At 45.8% G+C, this 21,926-nt stretch overlaps 2 protein-coding genes across 2 annotated transcripts; both read left to right on the forward strand.

Moving 5' to 3' along the window:
• The first annotated feature begins 4,758 nt into the window (after positions 1-4,758).
• LOC119692377 (Down syndrome cell adhesion molecule-like protein Dscam2) lies at positions 4,759-12,590 on the forward strand. The gene is made up of 17 exons (XM_048633164.1): positions 4,759-4,801; positions 5,089-5,125; positions 5,660-5,706; positions 9,088-9,289; positions 9,382-9,530; positions 9,624-9,714; positions 9,928-10,139; positions 10,224-10,369; positions 10,464-10,599; positions 10,677-10,802; positions 10,886-11,083; positions 11,155-11,308; positions 11,470-11,618; positions 11,770-11,962; positions 12,045-12,187; positions 12,412-12,482; positions 12,585-12,590. Exons 1-17 carry the CDS (start codon positions 4,759-4,761, stop codon positions 12,588-12,590), a joined length of 2,103 nt encoding a protein of 700 aa, XP_048489121.1.
• A 700-nt stretch (positions 12,591-13,290) lies between these two features.
• On the forward strand, positions 13,291-21,722 carry LOC125491369 (Down syndrome cell adhesion molecule-like protein Dscam2). The gene is made up of 10 exons (XM_048633165.1): positions 13,291-13,474; positions 13,666-13,786; positions 13,912-14,102; positions 14,384-14,566; positions 14,715-14,906; positions 15,120-15,302; positions 15,613-15,782; positions 20,955-21,063; positions 21,147-21,419; positions 21,556-21,722. The coding sequence occupies exons 1-10, from the start codon at positions 13,291-13,293 to the stop codon at positions 21,720-21,722; spliced, it is 1,773 nt and encodes a 590-aa protein (XP_048489122.1).
• Positions 21,723-21,926: the final 204 nt, after the last annotated feature.

Below are 21,926 nucleotides of genomic sequence, written 5' to 3' on the forward strand. Positions count from 1 at the left end.
TCTGTCAAAAAAATCATATTATCATCATCGAGAGGTTTCGGTTGTGAATAAGGACACCTTCTTGTACTTGTTATGTATAAATCGTCAGAGTCTACTGCTAGACGTAAATAAATACCAGCAGTTCATACCTATTAAGGAGGTGGTGAATAAGGACACCTCATTGTTATCTATGATCCCCTGGTACATTATTTCTAATCTACATAATACCTAATCATACCTTCTGTATTGATTGTCATTAACACTATGTACATATGTACATATTAATTTTATAATATCATGCCAATGATATACCTCTGTGCATTGTGCAATAGTTTCTGGTGAAACAAAAGAATTGCTAGTACCTATCTAATGTAGTTAGACAAGAGTTAGACAATGAAGGCACTAATTAAATTGTTCACCACAAACGGCATATCATGGCCAATCATATACCCTATCCAGGGGATCAAAGTTTTAAGCAGTGCTTTTGCTGGCTGTACAAAATCTGCTTGCGTGGCGGGCGGCGGTGGCGGCGGCGGCGTCAGTCCCGCGCGTGCCGCGGCGCCGCTCGCTCGCACCTATCCGCCGCCGCCGGGCCTCACCCGCCACGATCCAAGTTTGTGCAACCACTCGCGAGTGCGAACAAGTGATAGTGTCGGTGATGGTGATATTTGTGGCAGTGATTGTGAAATTTACATTGGATTATTTTCATTATCTATATCAGGTTAGCATTGATTGATTTAATAAAGGAAAAATAATGGATGGATAGTTAATAACTATCTAAAAGACAATTACTAATTATACTCGTCAAAATATAATAGGCCCGTTTGGACAGCTACACAAATTTGCTATTAACTCTTGATTTACTTGATGAAATATATAAAAAGGCACAAATAATCTGGCTTATTATTTTTTTAACGGCCGAAAGAAAAAAGAACTTATAAAGCACCAAAAGTTACTTATTGTTTAGATTTTTCATGATTTAGGTTTGACCCCAGCTGTCATCCCATACATTTTGGAGCTGTCCAAACGGGCCTATTATATTTCGACGAGTATAATATGGTCTTGCCATCAAAACCATATCGAATACACTCACGAGCAATGAAAACTACTTACAAAATGTTAACACCAAATTTTAATGACAATTTGATAAAAATATTAACGTTTTTTTATAGCTACTAACTTCGTCAAATCTTCTCGTCTTCAATACCACAAAGTCTCAAGACGAAAGTCTTTGATCAGTGTGTCCTACCTACCGGTTATGACCTACGGGGCTGAAACGTGGATACTTACAGTGAGACTGGTCCACAAATTGAAAGTCACTCCGCGAGATATGCTTGGAGTCTCTCTGAAAGATCGCATCCGCAACGAAGTGAACCGATAGAGAACAAAAGCCACCGACATAGCTCACCGAGTTAGTAAGCTGAAGTGGCAGTGAGCTGATCACATCTGTCGAAGAACCGATAACCGATGGGGTAAACATGTTCTGCAGGCCAATCACGGGCTCACGTGGCAATTCAATACTATTTTCGATACTACACAAACATAATGGAATTAACAAATGTCACTTTTGGAACTAACAATTTGCCTTACATTTTGACAGTGTCAGTTAACGATACCTACGCAACGTAAAAGGAGGTTCGAAAATCCTAAAATCGCTGCACTGGAGTGGAGACTGCGACTAGGCAATGCTCGTTACAAAGTGAATGCTCAAGTCTATCAGTACCTAAAAAGGAAGGTTTCTATGTATTATAATAAGTTAGAAAACCACTGATGGTAAATTTAAATTTACGAATTAAACGCGTGCGAAGTGAAGCCGTAGGTGGGAAATTGGGCATAATTTTAAAGATGATAATGAGGTATCTAATGTTGATACTACACAGAATCACAAATAATATTGGGTACCTACCTGAAATAAATACGTTTGTTTCTTAATTAATTAATATTAAGGATTCTAATAACTAAATAGTTGCGTGAGAGACACTTCCAAAGTAATAAAATATGCCCCTCCTCCCCAGAAAAACACTACTTTTACGCTGTGAAAATGGTACTTACTACTTACCCTTCTATGTTTCAAACAGAATGTATCAAAACACATATTTTTCTAATAATAGTAGCTATAACATAACTATGTAAAAAATAAATACATATTATCACTGATCAATGATTTAAAAGGAAAGATGCGCCCGTTAGAACATTTTGCTTATAGAAAATTATTATACCATATATGTAGCATTTGACTCCGCCTTGAAAGATTTTGCGGTGGGAATTCTGTTTTTTTTAGCTTAAAGTTTTTTCCGCTAATTCCCGTACGGATTTTTTTAAATATCCTGTTGTAACTTAGCTTTAAGTTTACTAAGGTTCCTGCATGCCAAATTTCAAGCAAATTTTAACATTATGTAAGCGGTATAGATTTTTCGTACAATAGTTTTTTTCGCTAATTTCCGTTCCCGATGGAAATTTCGGAAATTCCTTTGTTAGTGCTCACCTAAACCACCTAAGAAACCTACGTGCTAAGTTTCATGATTGTAGCTTGAGCCTATAAATAAATAGATAGACGGCAGATATAAGAGATTTTAGGGCCAGCGCGTAGAAGCGTCCGTAATCGAGCTAGCTTCAGTGATCGTAACTGAGGTTAAGCAACACATAGCACAATCAGCCATTGGATGGGTGACCGATTTTAAGTGGTTCTTTTCTGGACGCTACCCGTGCTTCGGACGGCACGTTAAGCCGTGGGTCCCAGATGCTGCTTCGGCTTGAAAACATCTGACAGTCGGGTTGCTCACTTACCCAACAAGTTCAGTGCATTGTACCTACTCATTCAAAAACGGCGATACGGCTCGCAACCTATCACGTGAGTACAAATGTACAGTGAAAAGCGGGTGACTTTCTTGCGAGTCATCTCTGACTACCCCTTCGGGGATTACAGTCGTGATCATAATTATGTATGTATGTAGGGCCAGCGCGCGGGGGCAATTTTCTTGAGCGGTTTGCCCTGTCCTAACTCTACAAATATACCTACCTATAACCCTATTAGTCTATGCATATTATATGTTTGCTGGAAAATATAAATAATATTTATAACCTTTTACAAATAATGACCCTACCCTTTGTGCGCGAGTCAAAAACATATTTGTATTATCTTAATAATCTTTTATTGAATTCTAAGAAAATGAAATGTATTAAATTTACACTGCCGAATGTTAGACAAAGCGATACTAACATTATTCTAGATGGGAATAAATTTGACCTAGTTAATGATACTGTCTTTCTTGGTATGACTATAGATTCAAAGTTACAGTGGGGACCTCATATTGCCAAATTGTCTGGAAGGTTGAGCTCCGCAGCTTTTGCTGTACGGAAAATTTGACAACTGACCGACGTTGCAACCGTCAGATTAGTTTACTTTAGTTATTTCCACAGCTTATTGTCGTATGGCATTTTGCTTTGGGGTAGAGCCGCTGATATTGAAACTATATTTGTATTTACAGAAAAGAGCCATCCGCTCTATATACAAACTTGGTTCCAGGGAATCATTGAGAGAACTATTTAAAGAAATTAACATCCTTACAGTTCCATGTCAGTTCATTTTTTCCAATTTAATGTATGTACGAAAGAATATTTCAACTTTTGATACAATTGGCAGTAATCATGACATTAATACTAGGAACAAGCATAAGCTGGCTTTTCCAGCGATGCGTCTGGCGAAAGTTAGTAAATCGTTTTTAGGATACTGTATTAGATTTTATAATAAGCTTCCAACCGAAGTTGCTCAAATGCCAGAGAATAAGTTTAAGTGTTACATTAAAGAGAAACTCTGTAAAAAAGCTTATAATAAAATTGATGATTACTTAGAGGACGTTAATGCATGGCTGTGATAAGTAGTTAGCTCTGCTCATATTATTATAATAATTATTATTAAGCTTATATGTATTGTATACCAACTAGTTTTAAGTCTTTTTTTTGAAAAGATGGCTCAGGAGTTTCTTGCCTCCGTTCTTCTCCTTAGACAGAAAGAGCCCCCCCTTATCCGAATGGAGATTAATTTGTAAAAATTGACGTTCATCAGAAACTTTTATATTTGTACGATGAATAAAAAAAATTTACTTTGACTTTAAAATACGGAACTCTAAAAAATGACATTTTGAATTGCGACAATTCCGTTATATAACGTAGATGCGCTGCAATACATATTATAACCATTTAACCCATCTCAAAAAACAGAGGAGGTACTCAATTTCGTCTGAAATCTATTTTTTTTGTATCTCCACCGATATTTTCGGCAGTTATAGACTGATTTTGATGATTATTTTTTGATGTATCTAGATTGAGATTACCTCCTACTACTATTAGTTAAGGGCTAACAGCATGCGGAAATAGTTGAAGTAATTTTATAAATCAGTCAAGTACTGATTGTAAAATGTGTTAAAATAATAATGATATTATTTGGTCATGCATGCGCTTCCCTATCCTACTGCAATACACAAAATATTATAATAATAATATAATCTAGAGTCATAAAAAAGCCAAAAAACTTTTGGACCATTTTAGTTATTTTATATTGCTATCTACAGAATCAATAGCAGTTTCATTGTTTTGTAGAAAAATAATAGGTATAATATGGTATTTTATTATTGTCCTCAGATTCAGCAGTAGATGACGCGCCGGCGCCGACAGTGCTTTGAGTAGCCCACTAGCGCGTGCGGGGGTGCGCGAGGTGTGTGGGGGGGTGTGGGGGTGTGCGGTGTGTGGGGGGGTGTGACAGGGGGTGCGGGAGGCGGGATGGCGCGCGCGATACTGCTGGCACTGTTCCTGCTGTTGCGAGGTGAGCACTGAGTAATTGGCGAAATTAGTAACAGGTGAACACTTGCCCAATGTAGTTCAATAAACATTCGGAGATATGGCTATTCATTAGAATATTTATCTCATATTTCGTTTTCAGGTCGGCCAAATGTATTTTTTTGCCCTATTTTACGTAAATCAAATTATAATTCATCATTCTGTACCTTACTTATGATTGTTGCGCTGTGTGGCTCCTCACCTAACCAGAAGATTTATATTCCCTGACTGTCAGACACGAGTGTACCCTGACGTGTGTGTGTGTGTGTGCAGGCGGCGCCCGCGGCGGCGACGGAGGCGACGGACACAGGTACAGAACCATTAATTTTCGATAAATTTATTCTGTTATTAGTAATTTCGTAATGTGCAGTAAGTGCACGCTTGTTTTTTAAATAATGTTTGGTAAGTAGATATATAATAACGAGACCGTAGATCAAGCGGTAGTGAATCTGCTTTCAAAGATCACGGTTCTGAATCAAACTCCGCAGAGACAGTATTCGTCTTATATCTATCTAATTGGGGGTCGAATGGTCTGCAAAAATACCGTATCCCCGTGCGTTGAGGTTGTAACTATAATAAATCTAAAACTAACAAAAATTACTATCGTTAAGTTAAGAAATAACAATGGTTTTTGTTTCATACGCAATTTTTGCTACGAGGTTCGTAGCGCTACGTCGTAGCATTCTTCTGTAGCTGATTGAATGCTACAACGTAGCGCTACGAATATCGTAGCATTTTAATTTCAATGTATATCTTATACTGATCATTTTCAACGCACGCGAAGGACCTTACATGTACTAAGACTTGTTGACCGTGCATGTGTGTAACAGTGCGTGTGTTGCAGCGCGCGCGCGGGGGGCGCCACGCTGCCGCAGCCCGCCGATGCTGATGGTGAGTAGTTGAGTACACACTTGTATTATTCTCTAAATGATTCCGATAAAATTAAGTATGTATACAGGATGTTGCAAAAAGGGTATACTAAGCCGAAACCAGCATGTGCAGCATGTTATATCTAAGCCCGAAACTGAAATCAAAATTTCAAAATTGTTTTTTTTTTCATTTTCCATAGAAACTTAGTTGGTCACGTGACTTTTTACTATGGAGAATGAATTTTTTTTTCGCGAATTTTGAAATTCTGATTTCAGATTCGGGCTTAGATATAACATGCTGCACATACTGGTTTCGGCTTAGTATACCCTTTTTGCAACACCCTGCATAAGTACATAATATAAATTTTATATCTCTATGTAGGTACCTAGAGTCCCTAGCTATACATTTTACTACATAACTTACATAACATACTAACATACTTTTTTAGGGTTCCGTAGCCAAAATGGCAAAAACGGAACCCTTATAGTTTCGTCATGTCCGTCTGTCCGTCTGTCCGTCTGTCCGTCTGTCACAGCCGATTTACTCGGAAACTATAAGTACTACAGTGATGAAATTTGATGGGAATATGTGTTGTATGAACCGCTACAAAAATATGACACTAAATAGTAAAAAAAAGAATTGGGGGTGGGGCCCCCCATACATGTAACTGAGGGATGAAATTTTTTTTTTCGATGTACATACCCGTGTGGGGTATCAATGGAAAGGTCTTTTAAAATGATATAAAGTTTTCTAAAAATCATTTTTCTTAAAGTGAACGGTTTTTGAGATATCAGCTCTCAAAGTCGTAAAAAGTATGTCCCCCCCCCTCTATTTTTATAACTACGGGGTATAAAATTCTAAAAAAAATAGAGGTGATGCATGCTAATTAACTCTTTCAACGATTTTTGGTTTGATCAAAGTATCTCTTATAGTTTTTGAGATAGGTTGATTTAACTGTAATTTTGGTTAAGTTATTGTGCTTACTACGGAACCCTTTGTGCGCGAGCCCGACTCGCACTTGGCCGGTTTTTTAGACATAAACTAAACAATAATGACTTATATTAATTAATATACCTACATAGATAGATTTGAAATAGGACACCGGTTATTATTATGGATATCAGGTGCTGGGAATTAGAGTAATTAACTTGAATATAAGTTCCGTGGGCGGCTGCCGGCCGGCGAACTTGTTCCATTTCGCTAAACTCTCGCCATTGAAACACACCCAGTTCGTACTCATCCCGAGTCCACGTTGTCCTACGTATGTACTCATCAAAAAATTATGGCGCGGGTTTTGTAAATAATAATGTACAAAAAAATGACAAAAGTGCATCCACCTCATCGACAGGGAAAGCGATACGTGTAGCTGCTGCTCGGAGGCAGCTAGTGGTCAATGTTGCTTGTGGACCTCGCGTGGGAAAATAATAGCCAGACGCAACTGAATTTTGAGATCGAATACGGAGCATAATATATTATACCTAATAATATATAAGAAATATCTTTAGTTCAGTGAATGATTATTTATAACATTAAAAGCTATCATCATTAACCTTCATTAACTTGTCATGTAACGAGTAGATTACCTTACGTGTGCGGTTAATAATACAAAAAACCTGAACAAATAAAATGAAGTACTTAATAAAAATAAGAATGCTAACAGAATGTGTCTCACGGGGAGCGAGTTATTCCATCAGCGGCGGAGTGAATGCGCGTCGCGGGAGCGGCGGCGGCGCGGCGGTGGGCGCGTGGGGCGCGGGGGGCGAGGGAGGGGGCGCGGGGGGGGGGGGGGGGAGGCTGATAAGCTCTGCGTTCCTTCACTGGGCCACACTATGCGGGCCCGCCGTCCCACTATGTATAATGTTGCAAAACATCTACATAGAAAGTATTGTATGGTAAATTATTCAATTCACTACTGTAAACGCACTATGTTCGTAGTATGGTCACCACTGAGCAGTTGAGCGGGCTTTGTCTAGAGTGGCACTCAGTCTTTGCAACTGCGGGAAGCAGTTTTGTGTTCAACTGTATCATGATATAAGTTTCTTTGAAATAAAGAAAAGAAAGAAAGAAAGATACATTTATTTGACACACTGAGACAGAATAATAAGACAGAAAAAGAAACAACAACAAAATAAAGAGAATACTTAATACATAATAATATACATAACAAACAATACAAATAAAGGTTGCTGTCCAGAGTGTCAAAACGGCACCCTCAGCATATGCTGTGGACAGTGAGGCCACAGCGCTGGTTTTCAACTGGCCCTTTTAAACTATCTTTGATATTAACTAAAACTGTCTTTTTCATTCAAATCGAGTGTGTGACTTTCATTGAATAATAAAAGTGTTTCTGTAAGGTCTCCGTTTTTACATTCTGGAACCCTAAAAATGTATTATAGGTGTGCGGTTGAACGGAGTAAAACAAGATAGGTCCCACAACGCACAATGCCGCTCGCAGTATTTTACACAGATAAGAAGCCCGCGCCCGCCGACACCGGCGTCCCCGTGCCGCGCTTCAGTGCAAATACATAACGAAAACCGAGTGACTCGCATGCGAGTCACCTCTGACCACTCCTGTATAGGGTAAAGAAATATGCGTTTATGTACTGATGTAGGTAATAATGTACAATATATTATAATTATGTATTATACATGGTGTTGCAAAAAGGGTATACTAAGCCGAAACCTACATACGTGTGCAGCATGTTATATCTAAGCCCGAAAATTATATCAAAATGTCAAAATTTGTGAAAAACAAAATTATTTTTAACTTTTTAAGTCACGTGAACAACAAACTTTCTACTGTCTACTATTTATTTATTTTAGGTTTCCGCTAAGTAAACCATTTTTGCGATATGGCTACAGGCGCCTCTGACTCGAGCGAGTCGCTAGACCGCGGCAGCTAGCAGGACACGCGATCCGGAAATTGATTTTCTGAATCAAGACCTAGCTTCAATCACCTCTTGAAACTATCTGAAATAAAATAACGATACGATTGATTCAAAGAACAGTGATATACGGAAAAATGAGGTTTAGAATTTATATCGGAACAGTGTTTTATATTTATCGTTAGGTTTGTTTCAATATATCAAGCATGGTTGTGTTATGATCCATTAACCCGCAGTAAGCCAGCGTGGTAGACTAGGCCTCAAAACCCTTCCTTCATTGGAATGAGTCTCTTGCCCCAGCAATGGGGACGTGATGGTTCGTAATGATGATGAATTGTAGGTAACTGAAAGGGGATGATTCAGGAAGTCATAAAAAAAAAACTAAATTTACAAAGAAAAAATGAGTTCTCATAGAACGTCTTCGTATTCTTGTGCTGAGAAAGTAGTCGGGCAAGTGGCAACCCGACTGTCAGATGTTTTCAAGCTGCCAGTGTGACAGTACCCGTGTGTGGCGCAGGGCCGGGGTTCCCGCCGCGGCTGCACTACACGTTCATCGAGCAGGCGCTGCGGCCGGCGGGGGGTGCGGGGGGCGCGGGGGGCGCGGGAGGCGCGGGGGGCGCGGAGGTGTCCCTGCGCTGCGCGGCGCGCGCCCACCCGCGCCCGCGCTTCACCTGGCTGCTAGACGACCAGCCGTTGCACCAGCAGCTCGAGCCACACAGGTACTGTACCACACGATACACGTGCCATTTATTTTATATGAAAACGTCGTCGCCATCAGTACCTTCTACATAATGTGTGTTGTGTTGTGTAGCTACTCGGTGAGCGAGTCGGCGGGCGCGGGCGGCGAGGCGGCGTCGGAGCTGCGGCTGCGCGCGGCGCCGGGCGCGGGCGGGCTGTACGCGTGCCGCGCCGACAACCCGCACGGCGCCGCGCAGCACCAGGCACGACTCAACATCTACGGTACATTCATATTCTATAACGTGATCTATTCCTTTTATTTATATATTTTTCACTGGTAATTATGTAGTATAATTGTAATACATTGAACGGCAGGGCCGCCGTCGATCCGGGCGCTGGGCGCGGCGCGGCTGGTGGCGGGGCAGGACGCGACCGTGCTGTGCCCCTACGCCGGATATCCGATCAGGTCCATAGAGGTGCATTTGATGGGATGATTCCTATTAGATCCATTTAGTTAGTCGCATTGTTTTATATTATGCTACATGTTTTTGAATTTAATGAAAACTTTATGAGTATTTTACATTGCGTTCCATTTTCAGTTTCCCATCTTTGTAGTGGCGTAATGTTGTGCTTTTGCATATTCTATGTTATGGACAACAATTGTGCGTGTGACTTGCAGTGCGATCAGCTGGCGGCGGCTGGGCGCAGCGGGGGCGGGCGCGGCGGGGGCGGGCGCGGGGGGCGCGGTGGGCGCGGAGGGGCGCGTGGCGGCGCGGGGGGCGGCGCTGCGGCTGCGGCCGGCGCGCGCGGGCGACGCGGGCCGCTACGCCTGCACCGTCACCGCGCCCGACGGGGCCACCGCCACCAGGGACATCGAGATACAGATCAGAAGTTAGTACTCTGACCATCTTGTTGAAATAACGCACTTTATCTTTATTCAAACTACAAGTAACAAGTAAAACGTTTCCTCAACAGATCCACCCAAAATATCTCCTTTTATGTTTTCAACGGAACTGACAGAAGGAAGTTCTGTTCAAGTTTTGTGTGGTGTTATATCTGGAGATAAACCGATGTATTTTTCCTGGCTCAAGGATGGAGCCCCACTACCCTCTAACTTGCAGGTATCATATATTATTGTCTCTTACTTGCATTATAAATTAATGTGCTCCTTGAATTCGCAATGAAATAGGTAGTTAATCACAATGTATTCTCCAGATTGAAGAGAAGAGTCTGAACGAGTTCTCCCTGCTGATGTTCTCGGGGCTGACGGCGCGGCACAGCGGCGCCTACACGTGCCGCGTGTCCAACCACGCCGCCGCCGCCAACTACACCGCCACGCTCACCGTCAAAGGTAAATGACTTCACCCGAGTTCCCCTAAGCCCTCGCTATCAGCTCGCTGTACGTGTGTGTGCGTGTTGTGTCGCCAGTGCCGCCGGCGTGGGCCGCGGAGCCGCGCGACGCCGCCGTGCTGCTGGGGGCGCGCGCCCGCCTCGCCTGCGCCGCCGCCGGGCACCCGCCGCCCGACGTCGCCTGGCTCAGGAGGGTCGCCATGGGTATGGAGCTCACAATCATTTTATCAAATCAAAAGTACATCAGTTATACTGTAAAATTGTCTGCCTGCTTCTTATCCTTGTAGGTCTAGGAGGTGCAGAACACTCAGATCACTGGGAAGTGGTAGTGAGTGGGACGGCGGAGGGGGCGTCGAGCGCGGGGGGCGTCGCCACGGCGGTGCTGGAGACGGGGGGCGACCGCGGCGCCGCCGGCGTGTACCGGTGTCGCGCCGACAACGGCGTCGGCCCGCCACTCATCAAAGACGTCAATGTTACCGTTCATGGTAAGTATTACGATATTCGTATTTGTGAATGTGGGGAGCCAGTGACGTATACGTAATGGTTGTTGGTGCAGCGCCGGCGCAGGTGGAGGCGGTGGCGGCGGCGGCGCGCAACGTGTCGGCGGTGCGCGGCGCGGCGGCGGCGCTGCGCTGCGCGGCCTCGGGCGACGCGCCGCTCGAGCTGCACTGGACGCACCGCGGCGAGCGCATACAACAGGACTCCTACAGGTACGGTCAGGTGCAGAAAAACCTGACCCCCCTCTCATAGTAACAATGTATCTGAGGGGGGTCAGGTTTCTCTGCACCTTACTGTACAACAGTAGCTATCATGTTGTTCGTTATGGTAGTATAGATGAGTGATGATGATCCTACAGTGTCGTGGTCTGCAGGTGGGTGGTGTGGGAGGCGCGCGGGGCGGGCGGCGCGCGCTCCACGCTGCACGTGCGCGCGGCCGAGCCGGCGGACGCGGGCGAGTACCGCTGCCACGCCTCCAACCAGTTCGGCCGCAGCGACATCATCATATACCTCAATGTAGAAGGTTTGACATTGCATTTTTCTAATATTTCAAACACATTCGTATTATAATTATGTTGAATAGGTGTGAAATGATAAGTGTTCAAGACGTTCAAAGTTCCTTATTTTACTAATGTTGATGCCTAGTAATTTAGTAACGTGATGATTGTGTGTAGAGCCTCCGCCGGCGCCGCATGCGCTGCGGCTGGGCGGCGTGGCGGCGCGCTGGGTACGCGTGCGCTGGCGCATTGTGCGCGGGCGCGGTGACGGCGGGCGGGATGTACGCTACACCGCGCAGGTGGCGTTGCTGCCCGCGCGCGACGCTCGCGTCACCAACGTCACACTGCACGCCGAGCCCGACCCAGACGGGTAAGTTCAATAAACCTTGATTGTTACCTATCTAATACATGATACATTGTCTCATGTACTGTATGTTCTCCTGGCCGTGCAGGTCGAGCGCGGAGGCGGCGGGCTACAGCGCGCGCGTGGGCGGCCTGCGCCCCGCCGCCGCCTACTCGCTGCGCCTGCTGGCCGCCAACCACGCCGGCGCCTCGCCCGCCTCCGAGCCGCTGCTCTTCACTATGCTGGAAGAAGGTACACTCACTTTATCAACAGATAATACTTCTACACTCGGTTATCATGTTTCATTTATGAAACATCAAACAGGATAGGATTCAGGACGCGTCATACTCGAATAGAAACCGAGTGGTATGAATAGCAGGTCTTGTACGTTTGCTCATAATTAGTAAAGATGTGTGACTTGTTTTGATGTGCATTTGTTTGCTATTACTTACTACAACTGAAGTATTTGTTGCAAGCTCCGTCTGGTATGCCGCAGAACGTCCACGCCAGAGCCACGAGCGACGAGGAAATACTCGTATCCTGGTCGGTACGTACAGTCCCACACGACACATGCAACCATAGCACAACGCGGATTCGCGTGACCATTCATAGTCAACCTATTCAACCTGCAATACACTGTATGTTTTAGGAATAAAGGCGTAATGTTGTGTTCCCGCAGCCTCCGCCGCAGGACACGTGGAACGGCGAGCTGCTGGGCTACGTGGTGTCGTGGCGCGAGGCGGCGGCGGGGGGCGCGGGGGGCGAGGCGGCGGCGGAGCAGCGCGCGGGGCGGCGCGCGGCGCGGGGCTGGAGCAGCGGGGAGCTGGCGCTCACGGAGCTGCGGCCCTTCACCCGCTATGCGCTGTCCGTGCGCGCCTTCACGTGCCGCGGCGCCGGGCCCGCCGCCGACCTGCTCGCCTCCACCGCCGACGGAGGTACGTACCTACCTAATGCAGCATTACTATTTATCATCATCATAATCAGAGAATGAAGTACATTTATGATGAAATGCATTTATGTACATGTGTGTAGTGCCCGAGGAGCCTCCGTCGGACGTGCAGTGCGAGGTGCTGTCGGCGCACTCGCTGCGCGTGCGCTGGTCGCCCCCCCTCGCCCCCGCCCCCGCCCCCGCGACCAGTCTGCACGGGTTCGACGTGCTTTATGCTCCTTACTACAATACTAATAGTGAGTTCAATGTTTCTTCCACCTGTTTTGAAATACTTTCAATAATATTTATAGGTACCTTTTTTTCATACATAGAACTTACAAAGAGGATGCGTAAATGAGCGATACCTATCCGACTCATTGTGTGCCACAAACAGGTTACTTCTAAATACGGGTGTGAATTTGAAAACATGTGTATTGTTTGTCCAGCGTGGAGCGGGGCGGGCGCGGAGGCGGCGGCGGCGGCGGCGGGCGGCGCGGCGCTACTGGCGGGGCTGGCGCCGGGGGTCAACTACTCGGTCAGCGTGCGCGCGCGCGGCGACCGCGGCCCCGGCCCGCGCAGCGCGCCCGTCTACTGCGCCACGCTCGAAGATGGTACCTACACCTACACATACACTAAAATAAACGCTGGGAAACCCTGTCCCTCATTTAAAAAATACACCAAAATTGATGTTAATGCTACTTTAATGTTAATGTACGGTATATCTATTTGTACAATTAAATCACCCATACCAACAATAGAATAGTTATAGATGAGTGATGAGTGTAACATGCTCCGTGCGCAGTGCCTGCGGCGCCGGAGGGCGTGGCGGCGGCGGCGGCGGGCGCGGGCGCGCTGCTGGTGGCGTGGCGCGCGCCGCCCGGCCCCATCACACACTACACGCTGCATCTCCGCGAACTAGACAAGTAAACCAACGCGACATTATTATCTATAACAATATTTGCCTTCAATTACATTTTTATCGCTATCTTTTCCGGATTCAAGTCACAGCTTTTACACAATTTCACTTAAACATGGTAACGTGGTGCAGATCGGGCAGCGAGTGGTCGCTGCAGGTGGCGGGTGGCGCGGGCGGCGCGGCGGGCGCGGACGGCGCGGGCTGCGCGCTGGCGCGGGCGGCGGGGCTGGCGCGCGCGCCGCACGCGCTGTGGCTGCGGGCGCACTCGCGCGCCGGCCCGGGCGCTGCCAGCGCCACCGTCACCGCCACGCCCAGCGACAACCGTACGTTGCATTTACCTTATTGCGTCTTTTTATTTTTATACAGTATACTTACAGTATTCATTATGGTTAAATTTTAATAAAATGGTAAGCGGAAAGAAGCAACTTTTGATAATTAACGACCAATTCCAAACGTACCTACTTCTCCATAGAAACAGTGTTGGTGACTTTATGCTATAAGTTTTACAAAATCCAAAAGGCGTAGAAATAAAGTATTTTTTTAACATACTCTGAAATAGAATAGAAAGTAAAATGAATATGTTGAATGGGTGTGGCGCCGGCAGCGCCGACGCGGCTGCTGTCGCCGGCCACGTCGCTGGTGGTGGAGGGCGGCGCGCGCGTGCGGCTGTGCTGCGCCGCGGCGGGGGCGGGGGCGGGGGCGCGGGGGGCGGCGCGCGCCTGGCGCCCCTTGCCGCGCCCCCCCGCCGCGCACGCCATCACCGACACCGGGGATTTGGTCATCCATGGTCAGTCCTTTCACCTTATTTATCTTGTAACTAAAGCTGCGCTTCTATGTACGATAAGGTATCGTGAATAAATACTTAGAAAACGATGGTAAATAAAACCTACACAAATAATACCCAGGTTTAAGGATATTAAATTGTACTAACTCAGGCATGGACTACCGGAACAGCGGCAACTACACGTGCACGCTGCGCACGCGCGAGGGGGCGTGGGGCGTGACGCACTCGGTGCTGGTGGCGCCCCCCCCGCGCGCGCCCCCCGCCCCCCGCCTGGCGCGCGCCTCCAGGCACAAGATACACCTCGTTTGGGACCCTGTTGTGGATCCTGTTGCACCTATAATCGGTTCGTGATTAATCATATTTTATTTACTTATTTTCTTTTAAACATTTATTTTTCATTATTATTGTTGTAAATTGTAATTATTATTATTAAAGAATAAATAAAATAAAATAAAACCATACCATTTATCGTTGTCTGAATATTTTTCATCAATTATTGTTGTTCATAATCCTTTTTTCTATATGATGTAAGTGAGTGAGTGTTATTGTCTGTCAGGCTACACGGTGTGGTGGTCGGTGTCGGGCGCGGCTGGGGCGCGGCGCGCGGTGGGGGCGCGCGGGGGCGCGGTACTGGGGGCGCTGCCGTGCGGCGCCGCCGTGTCCGTCACGCTCACGGCGCACACGCGCACACACGCCTCGCCGCACTCGCCGCCGCTACACGTCACCACTAAAGGAGAAAGTTAGTTTTGGTTCTACAAACCAACCAATAAATGTGCCATTAATTGCAATTTTTTTATATACATCGCCACTTCATGCCAGAGTGGCGTATCTGCATCAACCCTACTTTTCAGGAGAGCAAAAAATCATCATAACTGTGTTAATAAGTAATCGAGCTTGCTATAATTTTGCATATACCTCGATTAAATATTGTTTGTTTTTATTAAAACTCAATTTTCATAATATTTTATGGCATATACGATTATACGTCTATCTGACTTGACGGAAATTATTTTATACGATGAATAAAAAATTTTGACTTTGTGTGTCAGGGCCAGTGGCGGCGCCGGCGCGCGCCACGGTGTGCGGCAACAGCTCGGCGCTGACCGTGTCGCTGCTGGCGTGGCGCGCGGCGTGCGACGTGGCGTGGCGCGTGGCGCTGCGTCCTGCCACACCCGGCGCGCCCTGGAGGGACCTACCCGTCGACGGGGACGTCGTTGAGGTTATCATTGCTTTATTTTAAAATCAATATTAGTTAAATTATCATAATAAAATTATAGATATTGCTCATAACCCCTTCAACTACTTTTAACAATTTGAACTAGAACCTATTCCGACACAAAGAAGCAACACACACTGTTTTATTATTTATATATATATGTATATTTTGTATTAATAGACGCATTTTTCCTGAAATAAAAATGACATATTATGTATCTAGCCTATCTGAAACCTAGTTAAACATTGTGAGATATGGCGTTTCGACTTTCTCCGTGTTCGGCATCATAAGGGTCACAGTGACAGTTAAATAAAGTCCATTTTTCTCTCCACCTTTATTTGCAAGGTGCGGGTGCCTATATAAATAGAGTGAGTCGCCCGCGCGCCTCAGTTGTAATATCACCATGCAGAAATGACTAGGTTTCAGATAGGCTAGATACATAATATGTCATTTTTATTTCAGGAAAAATGCGTCTATTATGTAGTCTGAGCCTATCTGAAACCTAGTTAAACATTGTGAGATGTGTTTATTATCGCATGGTGGAGAGAAAACCAACTGTGACCCATAAGCTACTGATGAGTATATCAGTGGATAAATATTTGAATCTATAAATTTATAATGCATAGATTTCTAGGTAATAGATATACTAAAAAGAAAGGTATATGTATACATAAGACTTAAGTACTTCCTTATTATTCCTGACTTGTCAGAAAGTTATGGAAGGTATGTACCTATACCTATAGGTAGGTATTTATACATATGGATACACACAGTGCCTCTTCGAAAGCAATACTTATAAGTAGTTATTGATCAATACCTTGTTATTGTCAAGGCAATATTTTTAACATACACTAGCCGAATGGATGGAACCAGTGAAATACTTTGCAACAATATTTAAAAGCTGTAAAATGTAGAATATCGATCCAGGCCGCTGGGGCTCAGGTCAGCACATGCTGACTAGGGTATGTAATTCTGGACTGACCTCAGAAATGCAGCAGCCGACCCTGGAGCCTCGAGGACCTGCTCAGTCAGCCCTGTACGAGGACACGGCCTGCAACACCTGGCGCGGCATCTAGTCCTTGGAACGAGGAGTGGTGCTTGAAGGGAAGATAATTTTACTAAATATCTCAGCCTCATCAGCTACTGGAAAAGATTAGATGAAGGCTGTGATACTGGCGGATAACTAAGTATTCAGTTTTTCAAAACATGATGCAGGTCACTATATTCATATTCTAGATTGACAAGTAACACACAGTCTAATTTTGTATTCTAACTAACTCGGCGGTTAACGAGTTCCTGTGCAGTCCTACTAGGAAGGAAAGTTATTTTATAAGCCTTTGCACCCATTTTGTGGGCTACTATCATTCTGTATCATCATGTGTGAATATTATGAGCTCTGGCAGCATTCCTTGGTAGATGACATCAATTAATAAAGATTGATTAACACAACAATAACAATTATAATAGTTGATAAATGAAACCCGGCTAACATGTCTTAACTGGGTAAGTAAATGATCAGTCATGCCACCAGGATAAGTAAAATGTTCAGCACTTCATATGAAAAACATTAACAAGGTCACCTTTAGGTATGTTCGTCAACACTAAGGGCAGGTCTCGGCCAAAACCTTAAGGCTTCGCCTTATTGCAACTTCAAAGGTACGTAGGTAGGTACCTACTTACATTGTTGTAGGTTCGATTTTGAAACCATCAAGTCAACCTGGATAAAACAAAATAAAATAGCTCGATTAAATAAAGATGGTACGTAAAGATGTTAGTTGTACCTGATCAGACCTGATGCAACGACAGCCAACATAGACTCTCTAATCTGTGGAAGCAACAATCATGGTGGCGGGAACATGGACAGTTGGACGAGCCACCTCGAGCCTAGACTTATCAATCAGAACTGACAGTTCGCCAACAGCAGATAGCTTGCGGCTATCTATAGGTAAACTTAGGTAGTTAGCTATACCCAAGAAACAGTCCTTGGACATCGATATGACAGTGGAACGGCCAACAACTGTGACATTCTTTAAAACAAAAAGGCTTGTTGTTGTCCAGCTAAGGAAGGTTACCTACTTCAGCGACCTGGTATTGCATTCTGAAAGAACTGCGGAGAGTTAATATTATGACTAATAATTATTACTTATTTAGAAAGTTTTCCGCAAACTCTAATAAATCAAGCAGCTACCACGTCACCGCTGCCCGGTTATAACTCTGTACTAGCTTAGTAGATATATATACCAGTTCTAGCCTTCAGCTAGAGGCCAGAGAGCTCCTAAATGAGATGCGAGTACGGGCATGACACAAGTATTTTTTTACTAGGTAACTAGGTACGTAACTAACTGAAAGATCCATAAAACAGTTGAGGATTACTCAGAATGGAATTGTGAAAACGGCACGTCTGCATCTTAACCAGTCAGTCTAAGTAGTTTCAGCAGATACAGTGTTGAAAAATAGTTATGAAACGTTTGCGCCAGAATCGAATTAAAAATACATTTTCATTAGAGAAGCCGTTTAGGCATGAATAGGTACTTTCACCCTTTGGATTGTGCTCCAAATGATGACCTTCGAAATTCATAGAAATTTAATGACGACTGCCATTGTTTATTATCTAGCCCCGTACATTGAGTAGGGCTGCGGCTACACGTGATGTGATACACAGTACACAGTAGGTATATGCATGTTCCCAGAATAGTGGAAGTTATAATTTTACCAAAAGGTAGTCGTCTCGTGCAAGAGCACCGTTACTCGATTTATTCGATACACAACTAGTAGACAGCTGCTGCGTAGGAGGTTCACGCATTTTTCAACAAAGAGCTCGGATTATACACTCTCACAATCCACTGGGACATAAGGAAGACAGCTAATATGGTGCCACTCAGAAACCGCGATGACACTCCGATCATGATCACCCGACAGTAGGATCATAATAAATTCGGTAACTTGTGAAGCGGTATGGTATAGCAACAGCGACTTTCACGAAATCAGGAATTAGCTCAGTGCTTTTAGGTTGAACACTCGCTGGTGGGATTCACTTTGCTCACAGCCGAGAAAAGAAAAGACTCAAAGCTGGAATCTGCCGATGTGTCATGACACTTAAGATAGTGTCTGGGGGGTCACTTTATATGACGAAAAACGAACTTTCAGTGCACTGCGGCGCGAGCCGCTCTATCTGTTTGTATGTATTAAACGTGCCGATTGCACGACAGCTCTCGTTCGTTCGTTTCTCATCAGTATAGAGTAACGTTCCTGTACTTACCGTGCGTCACCATTCCCATGAGCAGTCCAATGATCTTTAGGCAGTTTAGAACAAAAGCTGCATTAGACAGTTTCTTCAGCAGAGACATCGAAATAAAAAATTGATTGCACAACTATCCCCAGGAGCAGTCTACAGGTCACTTTGGGGAGTTCAGAAGAAAGCTGCTTTAATAGAATACCCTACCTCAGCGGAGGTATCAAATTGAAGTGCTATAACACTTTTAGAAGCGGTGCACGTTACCCGATTTGTCGTCATCCATGCCGATGCGGCTACGGCGACTGCAGGTGGTTACTCATGCTTCGTTGGTGTGCCCTTGTATGGCTAACATGACCAACCTTGGCAGTAAACGTTCGTCTGCATATGCCATAATCACTGATGAATAGCGCACGTTACTCGATACCTTCTAAATAAGTCACTCATAATGATGGCTGATGATGATGATGACCGTGCTAGCAATAGTGCAGGCGGTTCCGCTGAGCATAAAATCTCTTCCCAGACAGGGCGTTTGGATCTGGCAACCAGAACAGGAGTGCCAGGTGTGCGCAGCGATGCAGGTGGGACAACACAGCCGCCAGGGCAGGAGTACATGGCTGGGTCTATGCAGCGATGCAGGTACCACAAACCGGTGGCCAGGGCCAGGACCGGGTGTACAGCCGCCAGGGCAGGAGTGCATGGCTGGGTCTATGCAGCGATGCAGGTACCACAAACCGGTGGCCAGGGCCAGGACCGGGTGTACAGCCGCCAGGGCAGGAGTGCATGGCTGGGTCTATGCAGCGATGCAGGTACCACAAACCGGTGGCCAGGGCCAGGACCGGGTGTACGCTGCGATGCAGGTGGCACGAGACGGCGGCCAGCGCAGGAGCACAGGGCCGGGTGTATGGTGCGATGCAGGTGGCACGAACCGGTGGCCAGGGCAGGAGCGCAGGGCCGGGTGTACGCTGCGATGCAGGTGCCACGAGACGGCGGCCAGCGCAGGAGCACAGGGCCGGGTGCAGGTTACACGAAACTTCAATTTCACCGAATCGGCCTGCCTACCCTCAGCGGGTAGGTACCGGCGGATCACATTACTCGCCGCACATGCCACAATGTCCCAACATACTGAAACTCGGAGCCACGTACTTCCTGTAAAAAAATCCTATGACGGTCCTGGAAAGCTCCTGTTTGTAAAGCCTTACATAAGCTGTAAGTGCATTATTGTAATAGCAAAGTTTTTATCAACTGTTTTCTAAAAATATTAGAAATTGAGGGTAGAAAAATATATTTTTATTATTTTTTCCTGTATAAAATTAACATATGCTTTACTTAAAGCGGTCATTAATGTAAGTATCTAGCTCAAGCGCCACTAGTAGGACCGGAATATGTGATCAATCATCACCACGACTATTGAATCGGACCCTACTGCGTGGGATAAAAACCCCAAGCGCCGGAGCATTATGACCAGTGGCTGAGCTTTTAAAAGCAGTAAATAATAGCATTTTACTCACGGCTTATCAACTCAAACCTTCGTTGCGAAATCCTCAGCAATGGCTGCGTGCGCAGCAGCCGGCAGGCCCCGCGCCGCCTGGTCCGCATCACGCTACAGCTCCCGGCAGCGAGGACTCCGCAAATTCAATATTATATTTTTCCCCGTCGGAGCGAAGCCGACGAGAACCGTGGCTACATTGAGCCATTTTGCCGAAGTGTTCACTTCAAAAATCAAAAACCAACTGAGGCGCGCGGGCGACTCACTCTATTTATATAGGCACCCGCACCTTGCAAATAAAGGTGGAGAGAAAAATGGACTTTATTTAACTGTCACTGTGACCCTTATGATGCCGAACACGGAGAAAGTCGAAACGCCATATCTCACAATGTTTAACTAGGTTTCAGATAGGCTCAGACTACATAATAAATTTAATAACATTGACTATCTGTAGGCGACGGGTCTGTCGCCGGGCACGTGGCACGAGGTGCGCGTGGAGGCGCGCGCGGCGGGCGGCGCCACCGTCGCGCTGTACCGCGCCGCCACGCTCTCCGCCGACGGAGGTCAGTGCCGCCTCTCTCTGTTCTAATACTTGTTCTGTTCTGTTGCAACACTGTTTAACGTTTTTTTTTTTTCATAAACTTAGAGCACATAGGAGAACCCATAGAGATCCCAGTGGAGGCAGATTCTCGTGTGTCGGACGGCGCGGGCCCGGCGCGCGCGGCGTGGCGCGGCGCGCTGTCGCCGGCGCTACTGGCGGGCGCGCTGCTGGCGCTGGCGGGGGCGGCGGGGGGCGCCGCGCTGCTGCTGCGCCGCCGCCCCGCCCCCGCCCCCGCCCCGCGCGCCGCACCCGCCACGCCGCTCTACACCACCGAGCCAGGGAAACGGAATGGGAAATCGTTGTCCCCTCTACATGATGGTCAGTGTTAACTGTATTTTATTTTATATGGCCTTATTTTGTCTGTACAAAATGAAAAAGTATTATAAATTAATATTGTGGTTAAGAAACAAAATAGGTGTTGTGAATAATAATGTACTTACATATTAACATTTAGGCTCGCTCCACGAGATCAGTCCATACGCGACGTTCAGCATGGGCCCGGGGGGCGCGGGGGGCCCGGGGGGCGTGGGGGGCGCGGTGAGCTGCGCGCTGCATTCGTTCGGCCGCGCGGAGCCGCCGGGCCTGGCCGCGCCGCCGCCGCCGCTGCACAACGGTCAGTAATAATCTAAGTTACAAAAATAACTAGAGCTAATTTTTATTCTTATTTTAAATGTTTTATATTAACTAATAGAATTATTTCCAGCTGTTAATTTCACCTAGGTACTAATTAGTTCATTTATCCACACTTTCCTCTATCTATTTCAAGAGTGTAAGTACGTAATCTAAGTTTAGTGTTTCTTGAGTCGGAAGCCGGAAACCTCTAGC

This window comes from Plutella xylostella, chromosome 5 (genome assembly GCF_932276165.1).
Source record: "Plutella xylostella chromosome 5, ilPluXylo3.1, whole genome shotgun sequence".
Classification (NCBI taxonomy): domain Eukaryota; kingdom Metazoa; phylum Arthropoda; class Insecta; order Lepidoptera; family Plutellidae; genus Plutella; species Plutella xylostella.